Consider the following 23,795-nt stretch of genomic DNA (forward strand, 5'->3'; position numbering starts at 1 on the left):
TTTTAACAGCCCAAAGGGGAGAAGTTTTTTCCCTTCCAGATGCCCATGGTACTTCAATATGGCACCACAGAGGAAGCGTGAGAGGTGGAGCTGGACACGAGGTTCCAGGTATGTCCTAAATAACCTTTCTTTATTTCCCTACCCTGTATTCTCTCCCTAACTTCTCTTTCAACTCGCCCAGGCCCCTTGACCAAAGGTGACTCTGATATTAGATCAATAGGTGGTGCGTGAAGTGTGGATGTGCCAGCCAGTTAGACCGAACGAAGAATAGACTGATTTAAGACCTCCCGACTCAGTTGAGGGTCGATAATAAATACTGACAAGGGGCAATTGCCCTACCTTGTGGTGATCTCCGCGCGGGAGACATGCGGGGACAGGTCTGGAGGCTATTGGGAACCCCCCTGTCCCTGCGTCCCACCTGGCCAGATTACCCCTAAATCACCAGGACACACTCAAATTTAAGGGCAGGCTGAGACCTGGCTGGCACACCCTTGTACTATGACCCCTTGGGGGAAAGGCCTAACCCCCCCACTCTCCACGAGAGAAAACAGACCCCACACTTTCTCACCACCTGGATACTGAGCCCTCCACATTACTGGTTGAACATACAACCCTACTCTTGTTTTCTCCCTCCCCCCCCCTTTTTATTTACCTCCTCTCCTTCCTTATTATTATTATTATTTATTTCTTATGTTTAATATTTTCTAAAAAAAAAAAAAAATTACTTGTGCGACATTTGCTGTTTATACATTGGCACCTTTATTGAGATGTTCCGCCTTGTCTTTTACAAATAAAGATTATACAAAAAACAACTAACAGGTTTATATAAACCTATTATAAATACTAGATTTATAAATTGCACTGAGCGGCCTCCGAACCTCCTCTTCTCGGGTTCCCCGCCGGCACTCCTGGCTGGTCCTCTTCTTGGTGTGCTCACACAGCAAGCCGCTTGCTGTGGAGGTACACTATTGGGGTCGTTCCTGAGCCGCGCTGCCTGCATCTACAGATACACACAACACTGCTTGTCCCCACCCCATCACAGAAGTTGACTGACAGCCAAGCCTGTGGGAGTGGGGAGAAGGGAGAGAGCCGCTGCAGTGAGCACTCAGGTAAGTATAAGTTGGGGGGGGGGGGCATACTGCTACCTAAACAGTTTTTACCTTAATGCAAGGTTTTAGAATCACTTTAAGATAGATGACAAAAATCTGTAATGATAGAGAGCATTATTTTCCACAAGGCATAGAATTATCGCCTCGATAGAAGTCCTATGATGACAAAACGCATAGGGTGGAGGGGCTAGGTCACGTCATCGCACTACTCAGAAGTGAAGACGGATGCCATCTTACGTGAACGGGATTGTTTTGATAGCGACATCCACGTGTTCTTTTTACCTTTGTAAGCAATACTCATTTTTAATAAAGGATTTGTTTTAAGGTTTTACGCTATTGTGTGTTTTTTTTACACATATGTACTACGCTTTTGGCAGTTGGTGTTATATGCTCTGAAATATATCCCGAGATATCATTACCGTGGCTGCTTGATTCTGGCTGGAGTAGTGCTATAGGGAGTGAGGCCCCAAAGCCTGTTTGACCTGCCTGTTTACAGGGGGTCCTTGAGCTCTGGTGGGAAGACATCTTATTTGAGTGTTGGTGATTGGCCTATATGGTGGAGGGAAAGAGATATCAACTATCTTTGATCTATGGCTGTTGGAACCACTCACATTTTCACTATTATTTCTGTGGGACTGCCTTTTCACATTGGACATTTATATGTTTACGATATATTTGTATTTTTATTTAATTAATAATTCTTTTTTGTTAGCGCAACACTTTGCATAGATATAGAATTATCCCTACATACAGAGGTTTTTGGAAGAGGATATGTGAATTTATGTCAGCTATTTTTACCAGTCTGTGACCAGTTGTGTCGCCGCCCCTCTTGCTCAGGTCGTTACACACAGTGCAGGGTCAGAGACCACAGCTGGTTCTGCAGTGTAGTGATGACACTGATGTGTCTCTGCTGATATTCAGGGGTGAGGGAGAAGAGAATTGGAGAGACAACTGCTGCAGTACCAAGGAGTAGAAGTAATAGCCTGTTAGATCATCCTTTCATAAAATAAGTACTATACTCTGCATAAGGAAAGGAGAGGAGGGGCACAATTTATAGCATTTGTTAAGTGCCTAAAGATCTCTTTTAATACTTACCTGTCCTACCATCCACTCCTTCTATCTTGGGGGCTTAAGTGATTTAGCAGCTGGCAGATTGAACCACAGCAAGCAGTGGGTGACCAGATATCTAATACTTCTGGGGATTCTTTTGTCACTATAGCTATTAAAAAAACAAAGATCAGCGGTGCGAGTGCCAGGCCAGGAACAGTATGAACTTTTTGGTTTATAGTGAGCATTTTTTCAATTTTTTTTCCCCCAGGAGAGAGTCAGATGCTAAAAAGGGTTTCAGCTGCTGCAACTCTTTAAGAGGCCAGGGATTTAAGAATTTACTTAGTTACTGCTAGTGAATTGATGAATGACTACAAGAACTAAAGCAGACTTATCCATAAATATAATCTTAAAGTGTTACTAAACCCAGGACCATGCATTCACTATATCTGGTCTCCCACAGTACAAAGAACATGGAAAGGCAATTATTTTAGTAAATATAAACTGCTAAATATCTTTTTTCATTAGTAGTATATAGCAGTCTTGTGACTTCTATCAGTATCTGGTTAAAGCTTGTAGGAGGAGTTTCTATTCTCCCCTGATTGTTCTATGAGGCTGCAGTACCCCTGACTCTCTGGACAGTGCTGATCAGCCCTGTGCTAATCACATGCACTCTTCCAAGAAAAAAACTCTCTAGCAATACTCACCAGACTGAGCATGGGCATAGTGACTCCAAAGGCTCTGTCTTATCAGGAGATGGATTGGAGACCATGTAAGAAGGGGAGGATCAGAAAAGACAGGATCAAACACCCTTTTTACACAATGCGGGTCCACATTGAGTATAACAAGCATGCTTTACTGCATATACAAACTGATGTTACTGTTGTGGGTTTAGTAACACTTTGAATCTATGCTAAAAATGGTGCTGAGGTGGATAAGGATGACACAAAGACTGAAATGTTGTTCCTGAAAATGGCTGCTCTGTGTTTCCTCCAGGACAGGTCATGCGATTTAAAAATCTTTGGCTGAAGACTGAAGAAAGGTTCAGACAATCCTAACACTGCTCCTCAATTTCAACACAGACCACATGACTAAACTGCCAAGCTTTTCATTAAGTAAGTAACACTAAAGGAGGCCTTGAAGAGCTATTTTTGCCAAAAGTATCTCAGTCTATCCCTTATTATTTATTCATTTCAGCTGGTTATATCTCATACCTAAAGATTGTTTTGACATCTGGTTTTCACAGGAGGCATCCACTGTTTATGCATTTTTCAGCATGTGCTCACTTTGAACTCACTTACACACACACACGCACGCACACACACATATATACTATACGCATACATCAGAAAAAGCATTCAAGAAAATAAAGAAATAGGGGCTGCACACTGATCATTTGTCCATCCTCAAAACAGTTTTAGCAACCAGCTAGCTTCCTCTGACGTTTGACCCTTCAGGTGAAGCTTAATCCTCAACTCTACAATTTAGCCCCATCAGTGGGCAAAACATGTCACAGGAAGCCAGCAGGTGGAGTATCATTTCCGCTTGTTCTAATATTGCTGAAGATTTTGAAGACTTACAGATTATCAGTGCATGGCCCTCACCTACTTTGCTCCCTTAGATTTGTTGTATAAGACAAGGCCCTTATGCCTAGTACACATGATGAAAAAATCGGACGAAAAATACTGCTTTCAGAGCGATCGTCCGGTAATCTGATCATTAGCACACAGCTTTTGAGAGCCAATCACGACGGTTCATACGAAATTACCTAGAGGGACAGGCACGAAAATTTTCATCGAAAGATAACGGCGATTTTTGTGTAATCAGTATAGTATTGGTACGCAGAAAATCATGTAACCAAGACCATGAAAGAATACATTACAATACAATGCAATACATCACTTGCGAAGTTGTATTCCGTTCTAACGTTAGTAACCTATTGGTTTTCGATATAAGAACAGCATGCAAAAAAAAAAAAAAAAAAAAACAACACAATCATTTGTCCGATATTCTTATTGTGTGTACTAGGAAGTAGAGAATTTGGCACTCAGGGCTGGAACAGTGGGTTAATGTGTGGGAGTACCAGAGAAGTAATATCTATTGTTTATGATGAAAACACATACACTGTGTTGAGTTGCCTTGAGAAAAAGGACTAGGTATATTTTTGGTGCATGCACAGTATGTGTGTTGAACATCCATAGAAAACAAATGTGCACAGGCAACAAAACCTGCATAAATAGATCAAGCAATGTATATTCTTAGGTGTATATGAGCCTTAAAGCGGAGGTCCGCCCACCCCTGCAAAAATTAAAAGCCAGCAGCTACACATACTGCAGCTGCTGACTTTTAATATTAGGACTCTTACCAAGCCTGGAGTCTAGCGAAGTTGGCACCGCCACCGCCACTGCCGGTAAGGGAAGCCGGTAGTGAAGTATTAGGGCTTCACGCTGGGTCCCTACTGCGCATGTGCGAGGCACCGCTGCGCTCTCCTACTGGTCCGGCGGCAGGGGGAAGGAGGAGGGAGCCAAGCTGCAGATGTAATTCGCCGCGGCCCGGTCTCCCGGAAGTGGGGACAGGAAACCTGTATCCACCCCCCCCCACCCCCCCGAAAGATGCCAAATGTGGCACTGGAGGTGGGGAGGAGACAAATGAGTGGAAGTTCCACGTTTGGGTGGAGCTCCGCTTTAAGCTATTTTTATTTCCTTTATAGAAGGGTTTATTCAACCCAATCAGAAACATCTTTCCAGCAATGAATCACTTAGAATAGTGATCCATTGCTTGTACAGCGGCAGTAATCCATTGCTTGTAGTAATACACTGCTTCATGAGCTCCTGCTGCTTAAAGTGTTACTTAACCCACAACAGTACAATCAGTCTGAATATGCAGTAAAGCATGCTTGTTATACTCACTGTGGAACCTAAGGGGTTAATCCTCTGTATTGTGTAAAAATGCTGTCTGATCCTGTTTTCTCTGATCCTCCTCTCCTTCCACTGTCCCCTAATAATTTCCTGATACCACAGAGTCTATGGAGTCAGGCTGCACATGCTCAGTTTGGTGTGTATTGCTAGAAAGGTATTTTGTTTCCTGGGAGGGTGCATGTGATCAGCATAGGGCCAATCAGCACTATCCAGACAGAGGGTCAGGGATCCTGCAGTCTCACAGGACAGCCCTCCTACAAGCTTTAACCAGTGCAAGGTATTTAGCCATTTATATTTACTAAAATAATTGAATTTCCATGTACTGTGTACTGTGAGAGACCAGATATAGTGAATGCAGGGTACTGAGTTTAGTATCACTTTAAACAGCAGTGGGAGCTCTACAGGAAATCACGAAAAGCCAGAACAATGTGTGTTTTGTTTAAAAAGAAGAACTAAATATTTCACCTGCCTTGCTGTGGACAAAAAAGGAAAGCATATTCTGTAAGTGGTCTCAAAGAATCAGTTTGGGAAACACTAAATTAGCTGCTTGTAGGACTTTAATGCCGCAGATTGTGTGATTTCTTATAAACCAAGCGCAGCTTCCATACATACCTGGCACACTGTGTCTCTCTTGCTTGACCGCCGAGATACGCTGGAATCTACAGATTGCACATCAGAGGCATCTGCATCTGCATTGGCCGATGGGCTGTCCGGCTGCTTATCAAAGCTGATCTGTGTTCAGAAGACCAAGCATTACAGAAAGCATAATTTACAGCTCATGTACATTAAATGTACACACAAACAACAGGGGTATTTGGGATTTGTTCAGTGATAAAAAGCTGACTATATAGTAAATGGTGTAGTTAGCCATGGCATCTATATTTCTAGCTCCATGTAAATTATAAGAATCTGACTAGTTGCAGTTTTTTCCCCCACTTGTCTTTACTTTTGTAGTTTTTGTAAACCATGCACCCTATGTAACTATAATCCTGAACAAACACCTTAGTACAACACAAAAGGTTCTATTACTTACATTTTTGTGCATAAAAAACATTGGCATCTCCCCTATCAGGCAATCACCATCCTATAGTATCGAATGTTCTGCTACCAAATTTGTGGGGAGAAGGATGCTACTCTCTCATATAGGCCTGTTTTTGCCATCAGAGCTCTTTTAGTTGGGTATTTACCTCCCCATGGTTTGGACTAGAGAGGGAGTGCTGCTCTTTTATTACAAAGCTAAAATTATACCAGCCTATTCATTAAGGCAGGTCAAAGAGCCAGATGAAAGTGCAGCAACTCGCTGCTGGAACTTTATCAGTAAGTAGGCAGCATAAAGTGCCATGGTCATAACTACACTTTTTACTCCAGCAACATCTAAAGTTCCCATAAAGTCTGATTCACTTCTTCACAATGAAGAATAGGCATTCCCATAAGCCCATTAGCAAGATTAGATGGCAAAATAAAACGTTGACCAGAGCACTTTCCTATTTCTGGTAAATGTGTTGGCTTGCATGCTTTAGTTTAAACACTACTAGCTAAGTTAAATAATGCCAGAAACAAGTATAAAAAGGTAAAGATTGTCAACCAAGTAAATGGACAACATTTACCATATAGAACTGTATTCTGGGGGATTATAAAGCTGCGCAAACATTGGAAAATTTGTTATTCATTATACTCAAGATCTGTGCTTCACAAGGGATTTCATGAGAAGTAAGGGCTCCAACAAATATTGGTCACTGAGCCCACCGAGAACTTCTGCATGTAACAGTCACAAAAAACAACATGGCCCGTTATAAAGAGAATAATTTCTAGGATAATGGATTCAGTACTCACTGACACTTTCTTTACTGCTCCTAAAAGCAATATATTAAATTTATCCAGCAGACGTTGAGTACTTACACCAGAACTGTTTCTGGAACAACAAACATACACATAATTGGGGCAGTAAGGTAAATCATAAAAATCAATATATGGTGTGCTCCAAGTAATAGAAAACAGATAAAGTGCTCAGTGATTCATATAAAGTGTTAAGTGTACAAGATAATGGACTCCAAAGAATTATTCAAATTCATACACTAAAAACACAGTAAATACAGAATCTAAAGTGCTAAATAATTAAAGGGATAGGTGATGAATTTCCCATGTGCAATAAGTACAAATAGTCCAAAATAGTACAGCGTCCAAACCGACGCTAACCTAAACAGGATAAGGTGCAAGTGACACAAAGGGGGTTATTTACAAAAGGCAAATCCACTTTGCACTACGAGTGCAAACTACAAGTGCAAAGTGCACTTGAAATTGCACTTGGAAGTGCAATCGCTGTAAATCTTAGGAGTAGATCTGAAATGAGGGGAAGCTCTGCTGATTTTATTATCCAATCATGTACAAGCTAAAATGCAATTTTTTTTTACTTTCCTTGCATGTCCCCTTCAGATCTACAGCAACTGCACTTCCAAGTGCACTTTCAGTGCAAGTGTAGTGCAAAATGGATTTGCCTTTAGTAAATAACCTCCCCAAGTTCAAAATAAACATTTATCTTCAGAATGGTGCTTAGTGATTACAGTGAACTGAAGATAAATGTTTATTTTGAACTTTGTGTCAAATTGAATTTGAATAAGTTTTTGGAGTCCATTATCTTGTACACTTTATATGAATCACTGAGCACTTTATCTGTTATTTATTACTTGGAGTGCAGCACCATATATTGATTTTTTATTATTTCCTGCTGGGTAGTGTTTGACCCAATCGGTGCCTTCCGCAACCAAGCACTACTACAGTTTAGGCAGCGCGGGAATATTCATTTCATCTAGTAAGGTAAATCAGTTGAGAAACTGCATTAAGTTTTTCTTTCCCTGAAGGGATCTTTAGAGTCTAGACCTGAACATGTATAGCACCCTTTGCTATACAGAAAGGCCCTGCTGATGTGGGGTCCGGGTACAGTTCCAAAGATATACATCAGCAATTGATCTGGAACCGGGTTTGAACGTGCATAATCTGGCAAAATTTTTACTTTAAGGACCTCATTCTATTAATTTGAATATGGACAGCAATGGAGTGTTATACTTAGGAATTTTCACTAACGAGTGCTAACCCTGCAATTCTGCACTGTCTCTGTTTGCCTGGATTTGCATACCCAGGCAAACACCCAGATAAAAGAGGTGCAAGAGCAGTGTTTTTGCCATTTTAACAGCACCATGATGTTTTCTGTTTTGGCTATTTACATGCAGCTAGAGCATATCTCACAAGTGATGCCAACCAATAAAGTTCAACAAATGGTTGGGAAAGACAAGAACCCAAAATAGGCTTCTGTAGGTTACTTTTGTAATTTAGACATTTATAATTTGCAGTTACAAGTAAGATGGGGAACTCACCTGTGCATCATTTAGGCCACGGGAGTCAGAGTCTGAAGCATCACGGTAGGAGGAATTTGCGAGCTCCACATCGGTGGAGGCACGGCTTCTCTTCTTCAGGGGCTTGCATGCGTCAGAGATCTCACTGGCCCCTTGAAACAAGGAGCGTCAGGATTCACTAACACACCACGTGGTAAGTAACATTAGTTTCAATGATGGTGGATGCAGACATGTGGTAAATGTAAAAGCTATGTGATTTCTGTACCTTCTAGAGGTAATAACTTAAAAAGTGTTTCAATTCAGAGCACCGCATGCCAGCTAGTGTGCTTGCAGTATAACATAGGGACATTCTAGACACAATTCTATGAGTGCAGCATATTTAATATAGAGATGTGATCATTACGGTATAATGTTACTGGCCTGCAGTGGATATTGTAGGCAGCAGCTCCATTCTCAGACAGACTCACCTTTCTGCAACCCAGTCTGTACCGCTGTTAGAGGGGTGTCTTCCACCTGCCCATGAAGACAGACAAGAATAAACGAATACAGATAACAGCATGCATACCTTTGGCTGTCTTTAAAATAAACTTTACACTGGATAATTTAACAGAACCTTAAAGGTATTCTTTGGTCACAGCACACTCTTTCATTTATTACATTAGCATTGTAGTAGTAATAAAATTTTGACAGTCCGATATAAGCTTAGTTGAAAAATTTCCTCTCTTCTTATGAGTGCTGTGTGTCTGCTGGCCATCTCTTTCCACAACTTCCTGGATTCCTTGCATGTGTTGTGGCTTCTCCTCTGCTCATTACTTTCAATTTCTAGGGGCTACATATCCCATGGTACCTTGCTGCCTGCAACCTGTGATTCCTGTACTGACTACGCTTCCTGAAATTCCTCCTCTCAGCACCTCTGTAGTTCAGAAGGCAGGCTCTGTGAATTCTGTGGCACAGTAGTGCCTACTAACAGAGCATAGTGACTACGTGTCACAGAATTCAAGGAAAGGAATGGGGTTCTTCACAAAATAAGTCTACAAAATTCAAGATTGTTCAGAATAATAGGAGTAGGCTAGAACCAATTGAAATTCAATGTGGAAAATTAATGATTTTAAATGTATGCTTTAAAATTATACTCATACATTGCAGTTAAGATCTGTTTGCTAAGGATCCATTCTTCTTATTAACTGGCATTTCCAAATTATCAGTAGCTGTCACCATACTTGACAATTTGTATTTGCACCATCAAAAGGATGCCCAGTGGTTCTGGTCAGCTCAATAGATAGTTTTAAAAAAAGACCTGGATTTTTTCCTAAATGCACATAATATAAATGGATACTAATATTTATAGGTAAAGTTCATCCAGGGAATATCCGATTGCCTGTTGGGGGATCAGGAAGGATTTTCCACTGCTGGAGCAAATTGGATCATGCTTTATTGGGGGGGGGGGGGGTGTTTGCCTTCCTCTGAATCAACTGTGGGTATAGGATTGTATTCTATTTGTGTGTGTGCAATTTTTTTTTCTATGTTGGTTGAACTGGATGGACTCGTGCCTTTTTTCAACCAGATTAAAGCGGAGCTATACCAAAAGAGAAGCTCTGCTTGTTTGTTTCTGCCCCCCTCCACTGCCATATTTGGCACCTTTCGGGGGAGGGGGGAGCGGGTACCTGTTTTTGGCCCCCCTCCTTCTGGCACCACCGCCGGGCCATTCAGAATGCGCAGCGCGCTTCACGCATGCGCAGTAGGGAACGGCTGTGAAGCCGCAAGGCTTCACTGCCGGTTCCCCTAACAAGGAATGGTGGAGGCAGCACCTGAGAGCAGATAAAAATTTTGGCTGGGGTGCCGACATCATGGGATCCCTGGACAGGAAAGTGTCCTAATATTAAAAGTCAGCAGCTACAGTATTTGTAGCTGCTGACTTTAAATTTTTCTTGGGGAACATTAAAATGCAACTTTACTTACTCCATGCTTCGCTTTCCCCCACAGCCAGATCTCTCCTCTTTCTTCTGATGCTCTAGGTTGTGGACAGGCCCTCACTGTGCTCACATACAATGCGGGACCGCTGGTCCCGCATTGTACGTGATATTGACAGAATTCCTGCAATCAACAGAGAATCGGCTTCAGGGGACCGCTCACAAGGAGAGGAAGAAGCCTGCAGGAACGAGGGATAGAGTAAGTTAAACTGCATTTAAAGGTACCCTGGACTAAAATGAGCATTTAACCGTTGTAGTGTGTAGGTAGTCCCACTGCATGAGTAGCTTTGAATTCAGCTTAACCTCTGGAAATGGAAGGGGCACTTTACAGTAAGAGCTGTGAAAATGTGGAATAGTCATCTACATTAGTTAATTCTAGATTGCTTCAAAAGGGATACATGTGTTTCTAAATGCACAAAATATAAGATATTAATATCCACACTGTGGATTGTCGATCCAATAAGTTTCCAATTGTGTTAGGAGATAAGGAAGGAATGTATTCCCTGTTATGTGTAAATTGGATCATGCTTCATATGAGTTTTTTTCCTCCTTCCTATGGATCAGCTGCACGTTATGGTCCAAAACACCTGAAGTTGGGAACCTAGACATGCTCTGTGTCAGAAGTCTGACTTAATGCTCTCTAATTTGTGCAGTGACTTATGGCCTGTACACGCGATTCAAAAAACGTATGAAAAATACCGCTTTCGAAGAGATGGTATGATAATCGGATCATTAGTACACAGCTTTCGATAGCCGATCACGACAGTTCATCCTATATTATCCGATCGGACAAGCACGAAAATTATTCTCGTACGATACCAGATTGTACGTTTTTTGTTCAATCAGCACAGTTATCGTCTGAAAATACAATACAAATACACTACAACACATGTCATCACTTCCGATTTATTTTTTCTGTCGAGAATTTTCGTAACTCTAGCAAACTCTTCAGGTTCGACTAGCATGCAAAAAAAAAAATGGACGATCTGTCGTACGATTTTCGGATTGTGTGTACAGGGCATTAGTGTGTGCTTTCCCTGTGCTCTGTGCCTGAGTATGCAGTCTCTCTGCTGTGAACGACTGTCCACACAGATAGGAAGATGGAAATATACCCAATGAGGGTATAAAGCCAAAGGAGTGCAAAGGAGCCTTCAGGGTGCTTTTCTTTATTACAATACAAGATATAAGAATAATAGCCCCATAAACTAGGGGGGCCATCTAATTTGCTGGTATGGATACTAGGGATTGAGTAGTATTTGCTGTGGTCAGGATATAAGGGAAAGACAGAAAGGTGTGCTGGGGGTGGGATTCTCAGTTGACGGGGGGGTGGGTGGCACTTAGCTATAATCCTATATAGGACAAGATAGTATAGAATGTGAATTATTAGTACTACTATGGGAATTGTACCAGTCACATTCAGGAATGGACACACATTTACTGTTCTTGTGAGGTTTTCATCAGTCATGAGAGTTTGAACGTTTCTGAGGCATCTTGAAAACATTGTTCAAAGCTGTATTTAGCCACATGTGCAGTACTATATTTAATGTTATGGAAAAGGAAAGCCATTGTGATGTACGCTCAGCAATGAAGAAAGGGCAGTACTAGGTCACAACAGACATTCTCACATGATGAATACTGTTGGGATGAAAGGAAAGCCACAAAAGTCTAAAAATTAAACTGCTCACAGCACAACCTTGTATTTAATGAAGAGAAGACTGCAAACATGTACTCTTATAAGAGACCATTTACAATGGGTATAGAAATGAATCACCCACCTTTAAAGTAATCACATTTTGTTGCTTTGTAGCCTGAAATTATAACATCCAAGTGAAAGATATAACACCAACATGTCAGAAAAAATTTATAAAATCTAAATCATTGGGTTGGAAAAAGGATCACCCCTTGTGTCAGTATTTTGTTAAACCACCTTTTGCTTTAATTACAGCCTTCATTCAGTCTGTTGGGATATGTCTCTACTAACTTTGCACATCCAGACTTTGCAATATTTGCCCTCTCTTCTTTGCAGAACTGCTCAAGTTCAATTAAATTTGATGGTGACCATTTGTGCACTGCAGTCTTCAAGTCATTCCACAGATTTTCAATGGGATTTAAGTTTGAGCTCTGACTAAGCCATGTAAGGACATTCACCTTTTTTTCCTTCAACCAAGATGTGGTCATTTTTGCTGTGTGCTTTGGGTCATTGTCATGTTGGAAGGTAAACCTTCTTCCTATTGACAACTTTCTGGCAGAGGGGAGCAGATGGTATTTTGCCCCATCCACTTTTCCTTCTAATGGCGTTATTTGGATGGTGAGCTGTATTGGATTTTCGCCAGACATATTGTATGGTGTTGAGGCCAAATGATTCAATTTTAGTCTCATGTGACCATAACACCTTTTTCCATGTGATCTCAGAATCTGCAGGGTGTGGTTTGGCAAAGCTCAGTCATGACTGCATGTGGCCTTTCTTGATGTGTGGCTTTTTTCTTGCAACCCTCCCATACAAGCCACATTTGTGGAGAATTTGTGATATTGTTGTCACATGCACACAATGACAACTCTTTGTCATACATTCCTGCAACTGCTTCAGAGTTGCTGTAGGCCTCTTGGTAGCCTTTCTGACCAGTTTCCTCCTGGCTCTTTCATTGAGTTTGGAGCAACGTCCGGATTCAGGGAGGTTCTGTGTTGTACCAAATACCTTCCACTTCTTAATAGAGTTCACTGTGCTTCGTTGTGCATTGTTGAAGCCTTTGACGTTTTTTTGTATCCTTCTCCTTGACTTGAGCCTGTCCACAACTTTATCCAGGAGATTTTTTGTCAGTGTCTTGCCACCTATACTTGTTTGTTTACTTCAGTTGTACTACCTGGGACTGAAATGCTCCAGGAAAGCTCTTTTCATGCTGAGCTCATCCACATAGCCACAGCTGATCACAGTTGAAAGTCAAATTGCTTTCTGTGCCATTGAAAATGTGATTAGCTACACTTGATTGCATTTACAAGTCATTTTTAGGAGGAAAGTAGTCCTTTTTCCAACTCAGTGACTCTGTTTTTACATTTTATTTATTTTTTCTGACAAGTTGGTGTTATATCTTTCACTTGGATTTTATAAGTAAATACAGCTGGATAAAACGAAAACGGTGTCTTATCTTCATTTCAGGCTGCAAAGCAACAAAATTTGATTATTTTAAAAGGGATGATTCTTCTCTATACCCACTGTATGTTGTGTTATGTTATTCTGACCGAAGAAAAGAAGACTGGTTGGGGAATATAGTGATAAATTAGACAGACAAATACAAAGCACAACTATACTAAGACAGGTTAAAATTAATCACAAATATTAGAAAAACATTACTTTCCAATATTTCCAATGACTATAAACACACTGGTATCTTTTTGTTTCACAAGTTACCTACATTTTTTTTTCTAGTACCATAAAGGATGCCACATCATAATGCACATTTTACTTTTTTGGCCTATTTTTATTAATAAATTGTACAGTTGTCTTCAAGAGTTTGCATACCCTGGCAGAAATCATGAAATTTTGGCATGGATATTTAATTTATGACTGATCATGTCAAACAAACTGTCCTTTATTTAAGTGATAGTGATCATATGAAGCCATTTATTATCACATAGTTGTTTGGCTCCTTTTTAAATCATAATAATAACAGAAATCACCCAAATTGACCTGATCAAAAATTGACATCACCTGGAATGTTTGGCCTTGATACAGACACACAAGGTGACACACATAGGTTAAAATGTCAATTAAAGGTTAATTTCAACATGGCTGTGGTTTTTTTCAATTGCAATTAGTCTCTGTGTATAAATAGTCAATGAGTTTGTTAGCTCTCACTTGGATTCACTGAGCAGGCTAGATAGTGAGCCACGGGGAATAAAAAAGAACTGTCAAAAGACCTGCATAGAAAGGTAATGGCAATTTATAAAGATGGAAAAGGAAATAAAAAGATATCCAAAGCCTTGAATATGTCAGTCAGTTCTGTTTAATCACTTATTAAGAAGTGGAAAATTCAGGGATCTCTTGATACCAAGCCAAGGTCGAGTAGACCAAGAAAGATTGCAGCCACAACTGCCAGAAGAATTGTTCAGGATACAGAGAAAAACAGAGGTAACCTCAGGAGAAATACAGGCTGGGCCGCTAAGGAGAAAGGTAGCATGGTTATTTCAAGGAACAAAATACGATGATACTTGAACAAACATGAGCCTGATGGTCGAGTTGCCAGAAAAAAAGCCGTTACAGCACCAAAGCCACAAAAAATCCTGGTTACAATATGCCGACAACACCTTCACACGCCTCACAGCTTCTGGCACACAGTAATCTGGAGTGACGGGACCAAAATAGAGCTTTATGGTCACAACAATATGCGCTATGATTGGGGAGGGGTCAACAAGGTCTAAAGCGACAAGAATACCATCCACACTGTGAAACATGGTGGTGGCTCACTGATGTTTTGGTCGGGTGAGAGCTCTAAAGGCATGGGGAATCTTGTGAAAATTGATGGCAAGGTGAATGCAGCATGGTATCAGAAAATACTGGCAGATAATTTGCATTCTCCTGCATGAAAGCTGCGCATGGGACGCTCTTAAACTTTCCAGCATGACAATGACCCTAAGCACAAGGCTAGTTACAGCACAAAAAGGATAAGGTTCTGGAGTGGCCATCACTGTCTACCAACCTTAATATCATTGAGCCACTCTGGGGAGATCTCAAACGTGTGGTTCATGCAAGACGACCAGAGATTTTGCATGACCTGGAGGCATTTTGCCAAGCTATACCACCTGCAAGAATTGAGGACCTCATAGACAACTATTACAAAAGATTGAACGCTGCCATTTATGCTAAAAGGGGGGGGGGGGGGGGGGGGCAATAAACAGCATTAAGAACTAAGGGTATGCAGACTTTTGAATAGTGGTAATTTCATATGTTCACTTGTTGCCATGCTTTGCGATTGTGCCATTGTGTTATGACCTACAGTTGAATCCCATAAGAAATAAAAGAAATGTGTTTTGCCTGCTCACTCATGTTTTCTTTAAAAATGCTGTATACCGTATATTACCAATTCTCCAAGGTTTTGCAAACATTTGAGCACAACTGTGTACTACAGGGTCTATTTTTATGTTTGCTACTGCTCTACAGCGGTCCTGCAGATTCCAGATGTACAACATATGACACTCAGTGTGAGTATTTAGCTACCTGTAATTAATGCCATCACCCTAAACAACGTGCATCTGACTTTAAAAGGCACCCATATACATTATGTGTTTTATTATGTGCGTGCGTGTGTATGGTCGTGTGTACATGGCCTTTATTGTGTGTTTGGCATTTGTCATTAAAGGATGGTAAGGTTTAGGCTTCTTTCCACCCACCTGCTCTTTCTTCACTTTCTTCTTTGGCAAAGAGTCCAAGGACTTCTCAGATTCTGAACGAGTCCGATTAGATCTTCTCTGGTGTTTCTTCTCTGAGCTCCCTGGTAAAAAAAAAAACTTTGTTGTGCATTAATCCAGTATTGGGTCAGCCCCTAGCAGAGCTGTAATGACCCACATTATGTTACATGCTTCTCTTATGTACTTTTGTCAGTAACAAATTACACAGAAGGCGTGAATAATAAACCACTGTATGCAGTACACCACCCCCCCTAAATTCAAGCTGAACTCCAGGCAAACCACTAAATACACTAATGAAATGCCTTTATGGTAACTGTTTTGTACATTACATACAGTTTTGAGAGATACACAGGTCTGCTACACAGGTCTTGTCCCTTCCCCAACCTGTGAATGGACAGTGAAAGCGGATGCAGTAGAATGATGGGCTCATCCCCTTGTCACTCTGCTCTCTCTTCGTATTAGGGTGCTCATTGTTAGCTCATAAGCACTGCGGCACAAATGACTGACTCTTTGTGCTGCTTCTCCCACTCCAAGTATGAGCTCTCCTGCACAGGGATTGCAAAAGACTAATAACAGGTAGTATTCCAGTTACTTCCACTTATTAGATTTAAAAAAATCCATTTAAGGATTTAATAATGTATACAGAGTTGCATTAATTTGAGTCAGTTATTTATGCCTGAAGTTCAGCTTTGAAGTAAAAGTCCAGTCAAAAACCATCAAAGCTTAAACCTGCTCCCACCCCCAATCTAAGCCCTATACGAAGTACACTGTAAAGGGAAGATGCCTATACTTAGTCATTCTGAGGATGCCCCGATCCGGTCACATGATCTCCCCAGCGATCAGCTTCAGTGAACAGGAGAGATTGCCGACAATGGCTGCAACGCCTATGCGGTGACATCACCCATCGGCTTACTATGGAGAATCTGTTGTTAACTGTCCCTCTACAACCCTGAAGCTGGTGCTGGGAACCAATCATGTGACCGGACTGGAGCGTCCTCAGAGCAGGTAAGGCCCCTTTCACACTTGTGCGACTTGTCCTGCAACATTGCATGGCAAGTCGTACCCCATGATTTCCAATGAGTACCATTCATATCTGTGCGACTTTAAGGTCCATACACCTCAAGTTTACACAAGCATTCACTAAAATCACGGCCGCAAAATCGCACGACTTTCAAGTCGCAGTAGTGTGAAAGGGGCCTAAGAATAAACATCTTTCCTTTAGGTTGGGTTCACACTTGTCCGGTGCAAATTGCAGCTCTGGTTTCCCTGCGAAGATAAAAATGATTCATTCAGCGGTTCCTCTCCGTTGTAGCTGTGGATCAGCTGACCTGAGAGAGGGGAAGTTGTAGTAAGTAGGGGGAGAGCATCCATGGTTAGAACGGAACACAACTGCGAATCAGATGCGTTCCCATTGAAGATAATGTGCCTGCAATTCGCACCGCACTGCCAAGAAAACGCACACGAATTTTGTGCAATGCGGAGTGCGGATGCAAAGCACATATGTGAAACATACCCATTGAAAACATGTTTTCAAATGTTCTGCGAATTGGATGCGGTATAAGCGCATCCAATTCGCAATAGTGTGAACCCAGCCTTACAGGGTAGTTAGTATAGGGCAGCGGTAGGCAACCCCAGGCATGGGTGACGCAAGCGGCACGCAAAGCCTCTCTTGCCGGCACTCGACTCCCTCCCCATCAGTAGAGCAGTGCAGGGAAGCGTCAGTGAGACACTAATGCATTCCAATTTCAGAATTCCCCATGCCGCACCTGCACTGAGGGGGAGGCACTGTGCCCCCACACATTGTAAAAGATGGGAAACATTGTTTGGTTCTCTAACTTTGCTGTAGCTGCAATCGTCAGCTTTTGTGATGGGGAAGAGATTGGGTGCAGTTCTGCTTGGGGGGGCGGTTCCTGTTTCCAGGAGGAGGAGGACTGTCATTGGCTACTGCTAAAGCCGATCACAGTCCTGCTAGCCCCGCCCACCATCTGGAGGAAGATGACTCGCTTGGTTGACACTACCAATCTCAGAAAGAATGGATTTCACTGTGATTGAGAAAACCACAATCAGGGGACAGTTTGTGGAATTACTGTTGAGCTTCTGGGAATTTTGTTGAAATTATTCCTGAATCTTTGCGTCACTTACTACTGAACCCCTGCACTCTGTGTCCCTTTAAGTCACAGCCAGTATACAGCGCAATGAAAATCACACCCAACTTTTGGTGCGGCGCAGAAACTTTTTCTCAGCTGCAGGGGCCCAACTTCTGATCTTGCACACAGGCCCACTGCTTTCAGAAAATGCCCCTGACCTGAGCTCATCATTGCGCATCGATTCCAGATGCTTGTATGTGATATCACATGCTTGATGCAAGAGGTGGATCAGCAGGATGAGTGGACAGGTAGATGTGTCTCATCTTTTCTTCCTTTCACCACTCTGCATATCACACATATCCTAGATGAGAAGAGGGTACAGCAGTGGAGCAGATGAGCAGGAGGGGTTCATAGGTGGGACAGAAGAGCAGGAAGGCACATTGGTGGGGCAGATGAGCAAGGGGGTTCAGTGTTGGGGCAGATGAGAAGGGGGTTAGAGTGGTGGGACAGATTAGCAGGGGGGTTCAGTGTTAGGGTAGGTGAGAAGGGGGTTCAGTGGTGGGACAGAAAAGCGGGGGGGGGGGGGTAGAGCAGTGGGGCAGATGTGAAAGGAGATGTATTGGTGGGACAGATGAGCAGGGGGTACATTGGTAAGGCAGATGAGTAAGCGGGTTACAGTGGTGGGGCAGATGAGTAGATGGGTTCAGTGTTAGGACAGATGAGAAGGTGATTTAGTAGTGAGACATAAGAGCATGGGGAAACGGTGGTGGAGCAGATGTGCAGGGAGGTACAGTGGTGTGGCAGATGGGAAAAGGGGTACATTGATGGGGCAGATGAGCAGGGGTGTTACAGTGGTGGGGCAGAAGAGCAAGGGGGTACATTGGTGGTGCAGATATGCAGGAGGTACAGTGGTGGGAGGGATATGAAGGGGGTTCAGCAGTGGGACAAAAAAGCAGGGGGTACAGTGGTGGGGCAGATGTGAAAAGAAGTGCATTGGTGGGACAGATGATCGGGGGGTTACAGTGGTTGGGCGGAAGAGCAGGGGATACAGTGGCGGGGCAGAGGAAAAAGGAGGTACATTGGTGGGACAGACGAGCAGGGGTTTATAGCGGTGGGCCAGAGGTGCAGGTGGGTACAGAGGTGGGGTAGATGTGCAGAGGGGTTCAGAGGAGAAAAGAGCTATATCGGTGGAACACATGAGCAGGGGGTTACAGTGATGGGGCAGAAGAGCAGGGGGAACAGAGGTGGGATAGATGTGTAGGAGGTACAGTGGTGGGGCAGGTGAGAAAGGGGGTTACAGTGTCGGGGCAGAAGTTAAAAGAAGTGCATTGGTGGGACAGATGATCGGGGGGTTAAAGTGGTTGGGCAGAAGAGCAGGGGGTACAGTGGAGGGGCAGAGGAAAAAGTAGGTACATTGGTGGGACAGATGAGCAGGGGTTTATAGCGGTGGGGCAGAGGAGCCGGGGGGGTACAGAGGTGGGGTAGATGTGCAGAGGGGTGCAGAAGAGAAAAGAGGTACATCAGTGGAACACATGAGCAGGGGGTTACAGTGATGGGGCAGAAGAGCAGGGGGAACAGAGATGGAACAGATGTGCAGGAGGTACAGTGATGGGGCAGATGAGAAAGGGGGTTACAGTGGCGGGGCAGATGAGCAGATAAGTTCAGTGTTAGGACAGATGAAAAGATGGTTCATCAGTGAGACAGAAGAGCATGGGGGTACGGCGGTGGAGCAGATGTGCAGGGAGGTACAGTGGTGGGGCAGATGAGAAAGGGGGAACATTGGTGGGGCAGATGAGCAGGGGTTTACAGTGGTGGGACAGAAGAGCAGGATGGTACAGTGGTGGGGCAGATGTATAGGGGGTTACAGTGGTGGAGCAGATGTGCAGGGGGTTACAGTGATGGGGCAAATGAGCAGGGGGGTACAGTGGTGAAACAGATTTGCAGGGGGGACAGTGATCTGAAGTGTGGAGTTGCATGAATTGGGGCTGATCTGAGGCGTGAGAGTGCAGGATGATAATTTCTCACTACTCAAGTAGTTTACAGCATTTAATTTATAAAAAATCCTTTTCGTGATTAAGAGTGTGAAGTTGACATTTTTTTGGTATAGGTTGCCTACCCCTGGTATAGGGCTTAGAATGGGCATGGGAGCAAGTTTAAGCTTAGGTAGTATTTGACTACTTTAAGCATGATGTGCTAAACCATATAATTTTCTAAATTTTAACTTATTTATTAAATAATTACATTCTCAAACCATTTTTCAATACATCATATACCCATGGTCACACTTTCTTCAAAAAAAAAAAAAAACAGTGGGAGATAAGTAACTGTTTCTGGAAATAGACAAGAGAGAAAAGGTATTGCCAAATGCGTTTTCTTTCTTCCTTTTTAGATATATCATGATATAATTATTGCTAACATTACACTGTCATCACCAGTTTCAAGCACTGCAGGTAACAAGAAAACTTTATCTGAATTGTGGTTCTGTTGTGTATTTACAATCAGATTAAACACATTTTAAAGTGATAATAAACTCTGGTAAAAAAATAAATAAATACAAATAAATTATATTCAAGTATGTATTCTTACCCCCCAAAAAGTACCTTCTATTGCTCTCAGCCTCCTCCAAATCTCTTTAGTTTTGTTGCAGCGATCCAAACTCCTGTAAGAAGGTGACTACGTTCCTCCTCAATGTCTCACTGTATGCAGGAACAAAGCCACCCTCTCTTGCTCACTCTTGAGATGGACTATTGGATGTGTAGTGTGCAGAGAGCAATGGTTTGGAGAGGTTTTGGGAGCTCACAGAGGATGTTACAAGGAGGCAGACGTCACAGTAATAAACAATTTCATGAAAAATAGATTACAGGATCATTAACCACCTCATTACTGGGCACTTACACCCCCTTCTTGCCCAGCTCTTTCAGTGCTGTCATAATTTGAATGACAATTGCGCGGTCATGCTACACTGTAACCAAGTGAAATGTTTATCATTTTCTTCACACAAATAGAGCTTTCTGTTGGTGGTATTTAATCACTTCTGTGTTTTTTGAAAAAAAAAAAAAAAAAAAAAGATTTTCTTAGTTTCTGTCAGTAAATTTTGTAAAGTAATTTTTGTCCTTCACTGATGGACGCTGATGAGACGCACTGATAGGCTGCACTAATGGGCGCTGAGGAGGTGGCACTTATGGGCACTGATGAGGCGGCACTTATGGGCACTGATTAGGTGGCACTGATGAGGAGGCACAAATGAGCCGCACTTATGGGCACTGATATGTGGCACTGATAGGCGACACCGGTGGGCACTGACAGGCAGCACGGATAGGCGGCACTGATGGGCATTGAAGAGCAGCAATGATAGCCAGCACTGACTGGCATCACTAATGGGCACTGATTTGTAGCACTCGTGGGTACTGATTGCTGGCACTCATTGCTGGCACTGGTGGGCACTAGGGATGAGCCGAACACCCCCCGGTTCGGTTCGCACCAGAACCCGCGAACGGACCGAAAGTTCGCACGAACGTTAGAACCCCATTGACGTCTATGGGACTCGAACGTTCGAAATCAAAAGTGCTCATTTTAAAGGCTAATTTGCATGGTATTGTCCTAAAAAGGGTTTGGGGACCCGGGTCCTACCCCAGGGGACATGTATCAATGCAAAAAAAACTTTTAAAAACGGCCGTTTTTTCGGGAGCAGTGATTTTAATGATGCTTAAAGTAAAAAAAAAAAAGTGAAATATTCCTTTAAATATCGTACCTGGGGGGTGTCTATAGTATGCCTGTAAAGTGACGCGTGTTTCCCATGTTTAGAACAGTCCCTGCACCAAATGTCATTTTTAAAGGAAAAAATCTCATTTAAAACTGCTTGCGGGTTTAATGTCATGTCGGGTCATGGCAATATGGATGAAAATCAGTGAGACAAACGGCATGGGTACCCCCCAGTCCATTACCAGGCCCTTTGGGTCTTGTATGGATATTAAGGGGAACCCCGCACCCAAATTAAAATAAGGAAAGGTGTGGGGCCACCAGGCCCTATATACTCTGAACAGCAGTATACAGGCGGTGCAAACAAGACAGGGACTGTAGGTTTGTTGTTAAGTAGAATCTGTTTGTAATTTTGAACATTTTTAACGTGTTTAGCTCCAGCCAAAAAATCTTTTCTAAGCTTTTTGGAAAACATAGGGAAGGGTTATCACCCCTGTGACATTTGTTTTGCTGTCTTTCCTCCTCTTCAGAAGATTTCACCTCACTTTTTTGTCCCAATGAAAAATGTTTTTTGAAAATTTGGGTTTTTTTGTGGAACAAGGATTGGAAAGCATCAGTGGAAAGGAGAAATTGTTTTCCCATATTAACTCTTACAGGAGAGAATTTCCCTTCCTAGGGGTAGATTTCATCTCACTTCCTGTTGTCTCCTTCCGTTTGCAAGTAGGAGTCGTTTGTAAGTTAGATGTTTGAAAGTAGGGTCCTGCCCTATATACTCAGCAGAAATTTGGGCCTTAGGTGTTGCTGTGGCCACAACACTGTAAGCCCTCACAGGGCCCTGCTGTGAAATATTAGATCAAGAATTGTAATTACATGCCCCTGTTGAACAGGAGCTGAAAAATTAGGCCTTAGGCACTGGTGCTGGTGCCACAACACTGCAACCCCTCACAGACACTCTAGTTGGAACGCAGGAACGAGCCCTGCTGCAAATTATTGCTTCAAAAATTGTAATTACACGCCCCTGTTAGACAGGGGCAGAAAAATTGGGCCTTAGGCACTGGTGCTGGTGCCACAACACTGCAACCCCTCACAGACACTCTAGTTGGAACGCAGGAACGAGCCCTGCTGCAAAGTATTGCATCAAAAATTGTAATTACACGCCCCTGTTAGACAGGGGCAGAAAAATTGGGCCCTAGGCACTGGTGCTGGTGCCACAACACTGCAACCCCTCACAGACACTCTAGTTGGAATGCAGGAACGAGCCCTGCTGCAAAGTATTACATCAAAAATTGTAATTACACGCCCCTGTTAAACAGGGGCTGAAAAATTGTGCCTTAGGCACTGGTGGTGGCGCCCAGAACCAAAAATGTTCTTACAAGCTATCAGCGTGATGATTGAGGAGGAAGAGGATAATTACTCAGGGATAGTCACTCAGCATCAGCATAGGCAGTCTTTGAAGGGATCTGAGATTTAAAAAAAAATTATTCGGTTACATCAGCATCAGGTGCTTGGTAGCTGGTGGTGATCCAAGACTCATTCATTTTTATGAAGGTCAGCCGATCGACCGAGTCGGTGGACAGACGCACCCTGTGATCGGTTACCACGCCTCCAGCAGCACTGAATGTGCGTTCCGAAAGAACGCTGGATGCAGGACAGGCCAGTAGCTCAATTGCATACTGTGCAAGCTCTGGCCAGTGATCCATCCTCAAGACCCAGTAACCCAGAGGATTTTCGGTGGGAAAGGTGTCCAAGTCTGATCTTGCCCCTAGGTATTCCTGCACCATGTAAAACAGACGCTGGCGATGGTTGCTGGAACCGATCATACCTTGGGGCTGCGGACCAAAAAATTGTCTGAACGCATCGGTCAGACGGCCACCTTCTCCACCGCTCCTTCTTTGACTGACCGAAGCCTCAGCAACACGTTGTCCAGAAACAGGAGTTTGTAACCTCCCAGTCTCTGGGAACGCGTTGCACAGACCTTTCTGCAAGGCCTCCCGAAGATGTTTCATCCTCTGCTCCCTCTGCGATGGCAAGATAAGGTCCGCAACCTTACCCTTGTAACGTGGATCAAGGAGGGTTGCCAGCCAGTATTGGTCCTTCTCCTTGATACCACGAATACGAGGATCCTTACGCAGGCTTTGCAGGATCAGGGAGGCCATGCAGCGTAGGTTTGCTGAGGCATTCGGTCCGGAGTCCTCTGGGTCACTAAGAACGA

At 43.0% G+C, this 23,795-nt stretch overlaps 1 protein-coding gene across 6 annotated transcripts in view; it reads right to left on the reverse strand.

Moving 5' to 3' along the window:
- The window catches only part of NSD3 (nuclear receptor binding SET domain protein 3), a 208,389-nt gene that overhangs the window by 74,416 nt on the left and 110,178 nt on the right, over positions 1-23,795 (reverse strand). For all 6 annotated transcript variants that reach the window (XM_073622338.1, XM_073622337.1, XM_073622342.1 and 3 more), the window contains exons 7-10: positions 15,780-15,880; positions 8,892-8,937; positions 8,446-8,576; positions 5,687-5,806 (exon numbers count right to left, since the gene is read on the reverse strand). In XM_073622338.1, the coding sequence (XP_073478439.1) occupies positions 5,687-5,806; positions 8,446-8,576; positions 8,892-8,937; positions 15,780-15,880 (398 nt within the window). The remainder of the gene's footprint in view (positions 1-5,686; positions 5,807-8,445; positions 8,577-8,891; positions 8,938-15,779; positions 15,881-23,795) is intronic.

The sequence above is a fragment of the Aquarana catesbeiana genome, linkage group LG03 (assembly GCF_042186555.1).
Source record: "Aquarana catesbeiana isolate 2022-GZ linkage group LG03, ASM4218655v1, whole genome shotgun sequence".
NCBI lineage: Eukaryota > Metazoa > Chordata > Amphibia > Anura > Ranidae > Aquarana > Aquarana catesbeiana.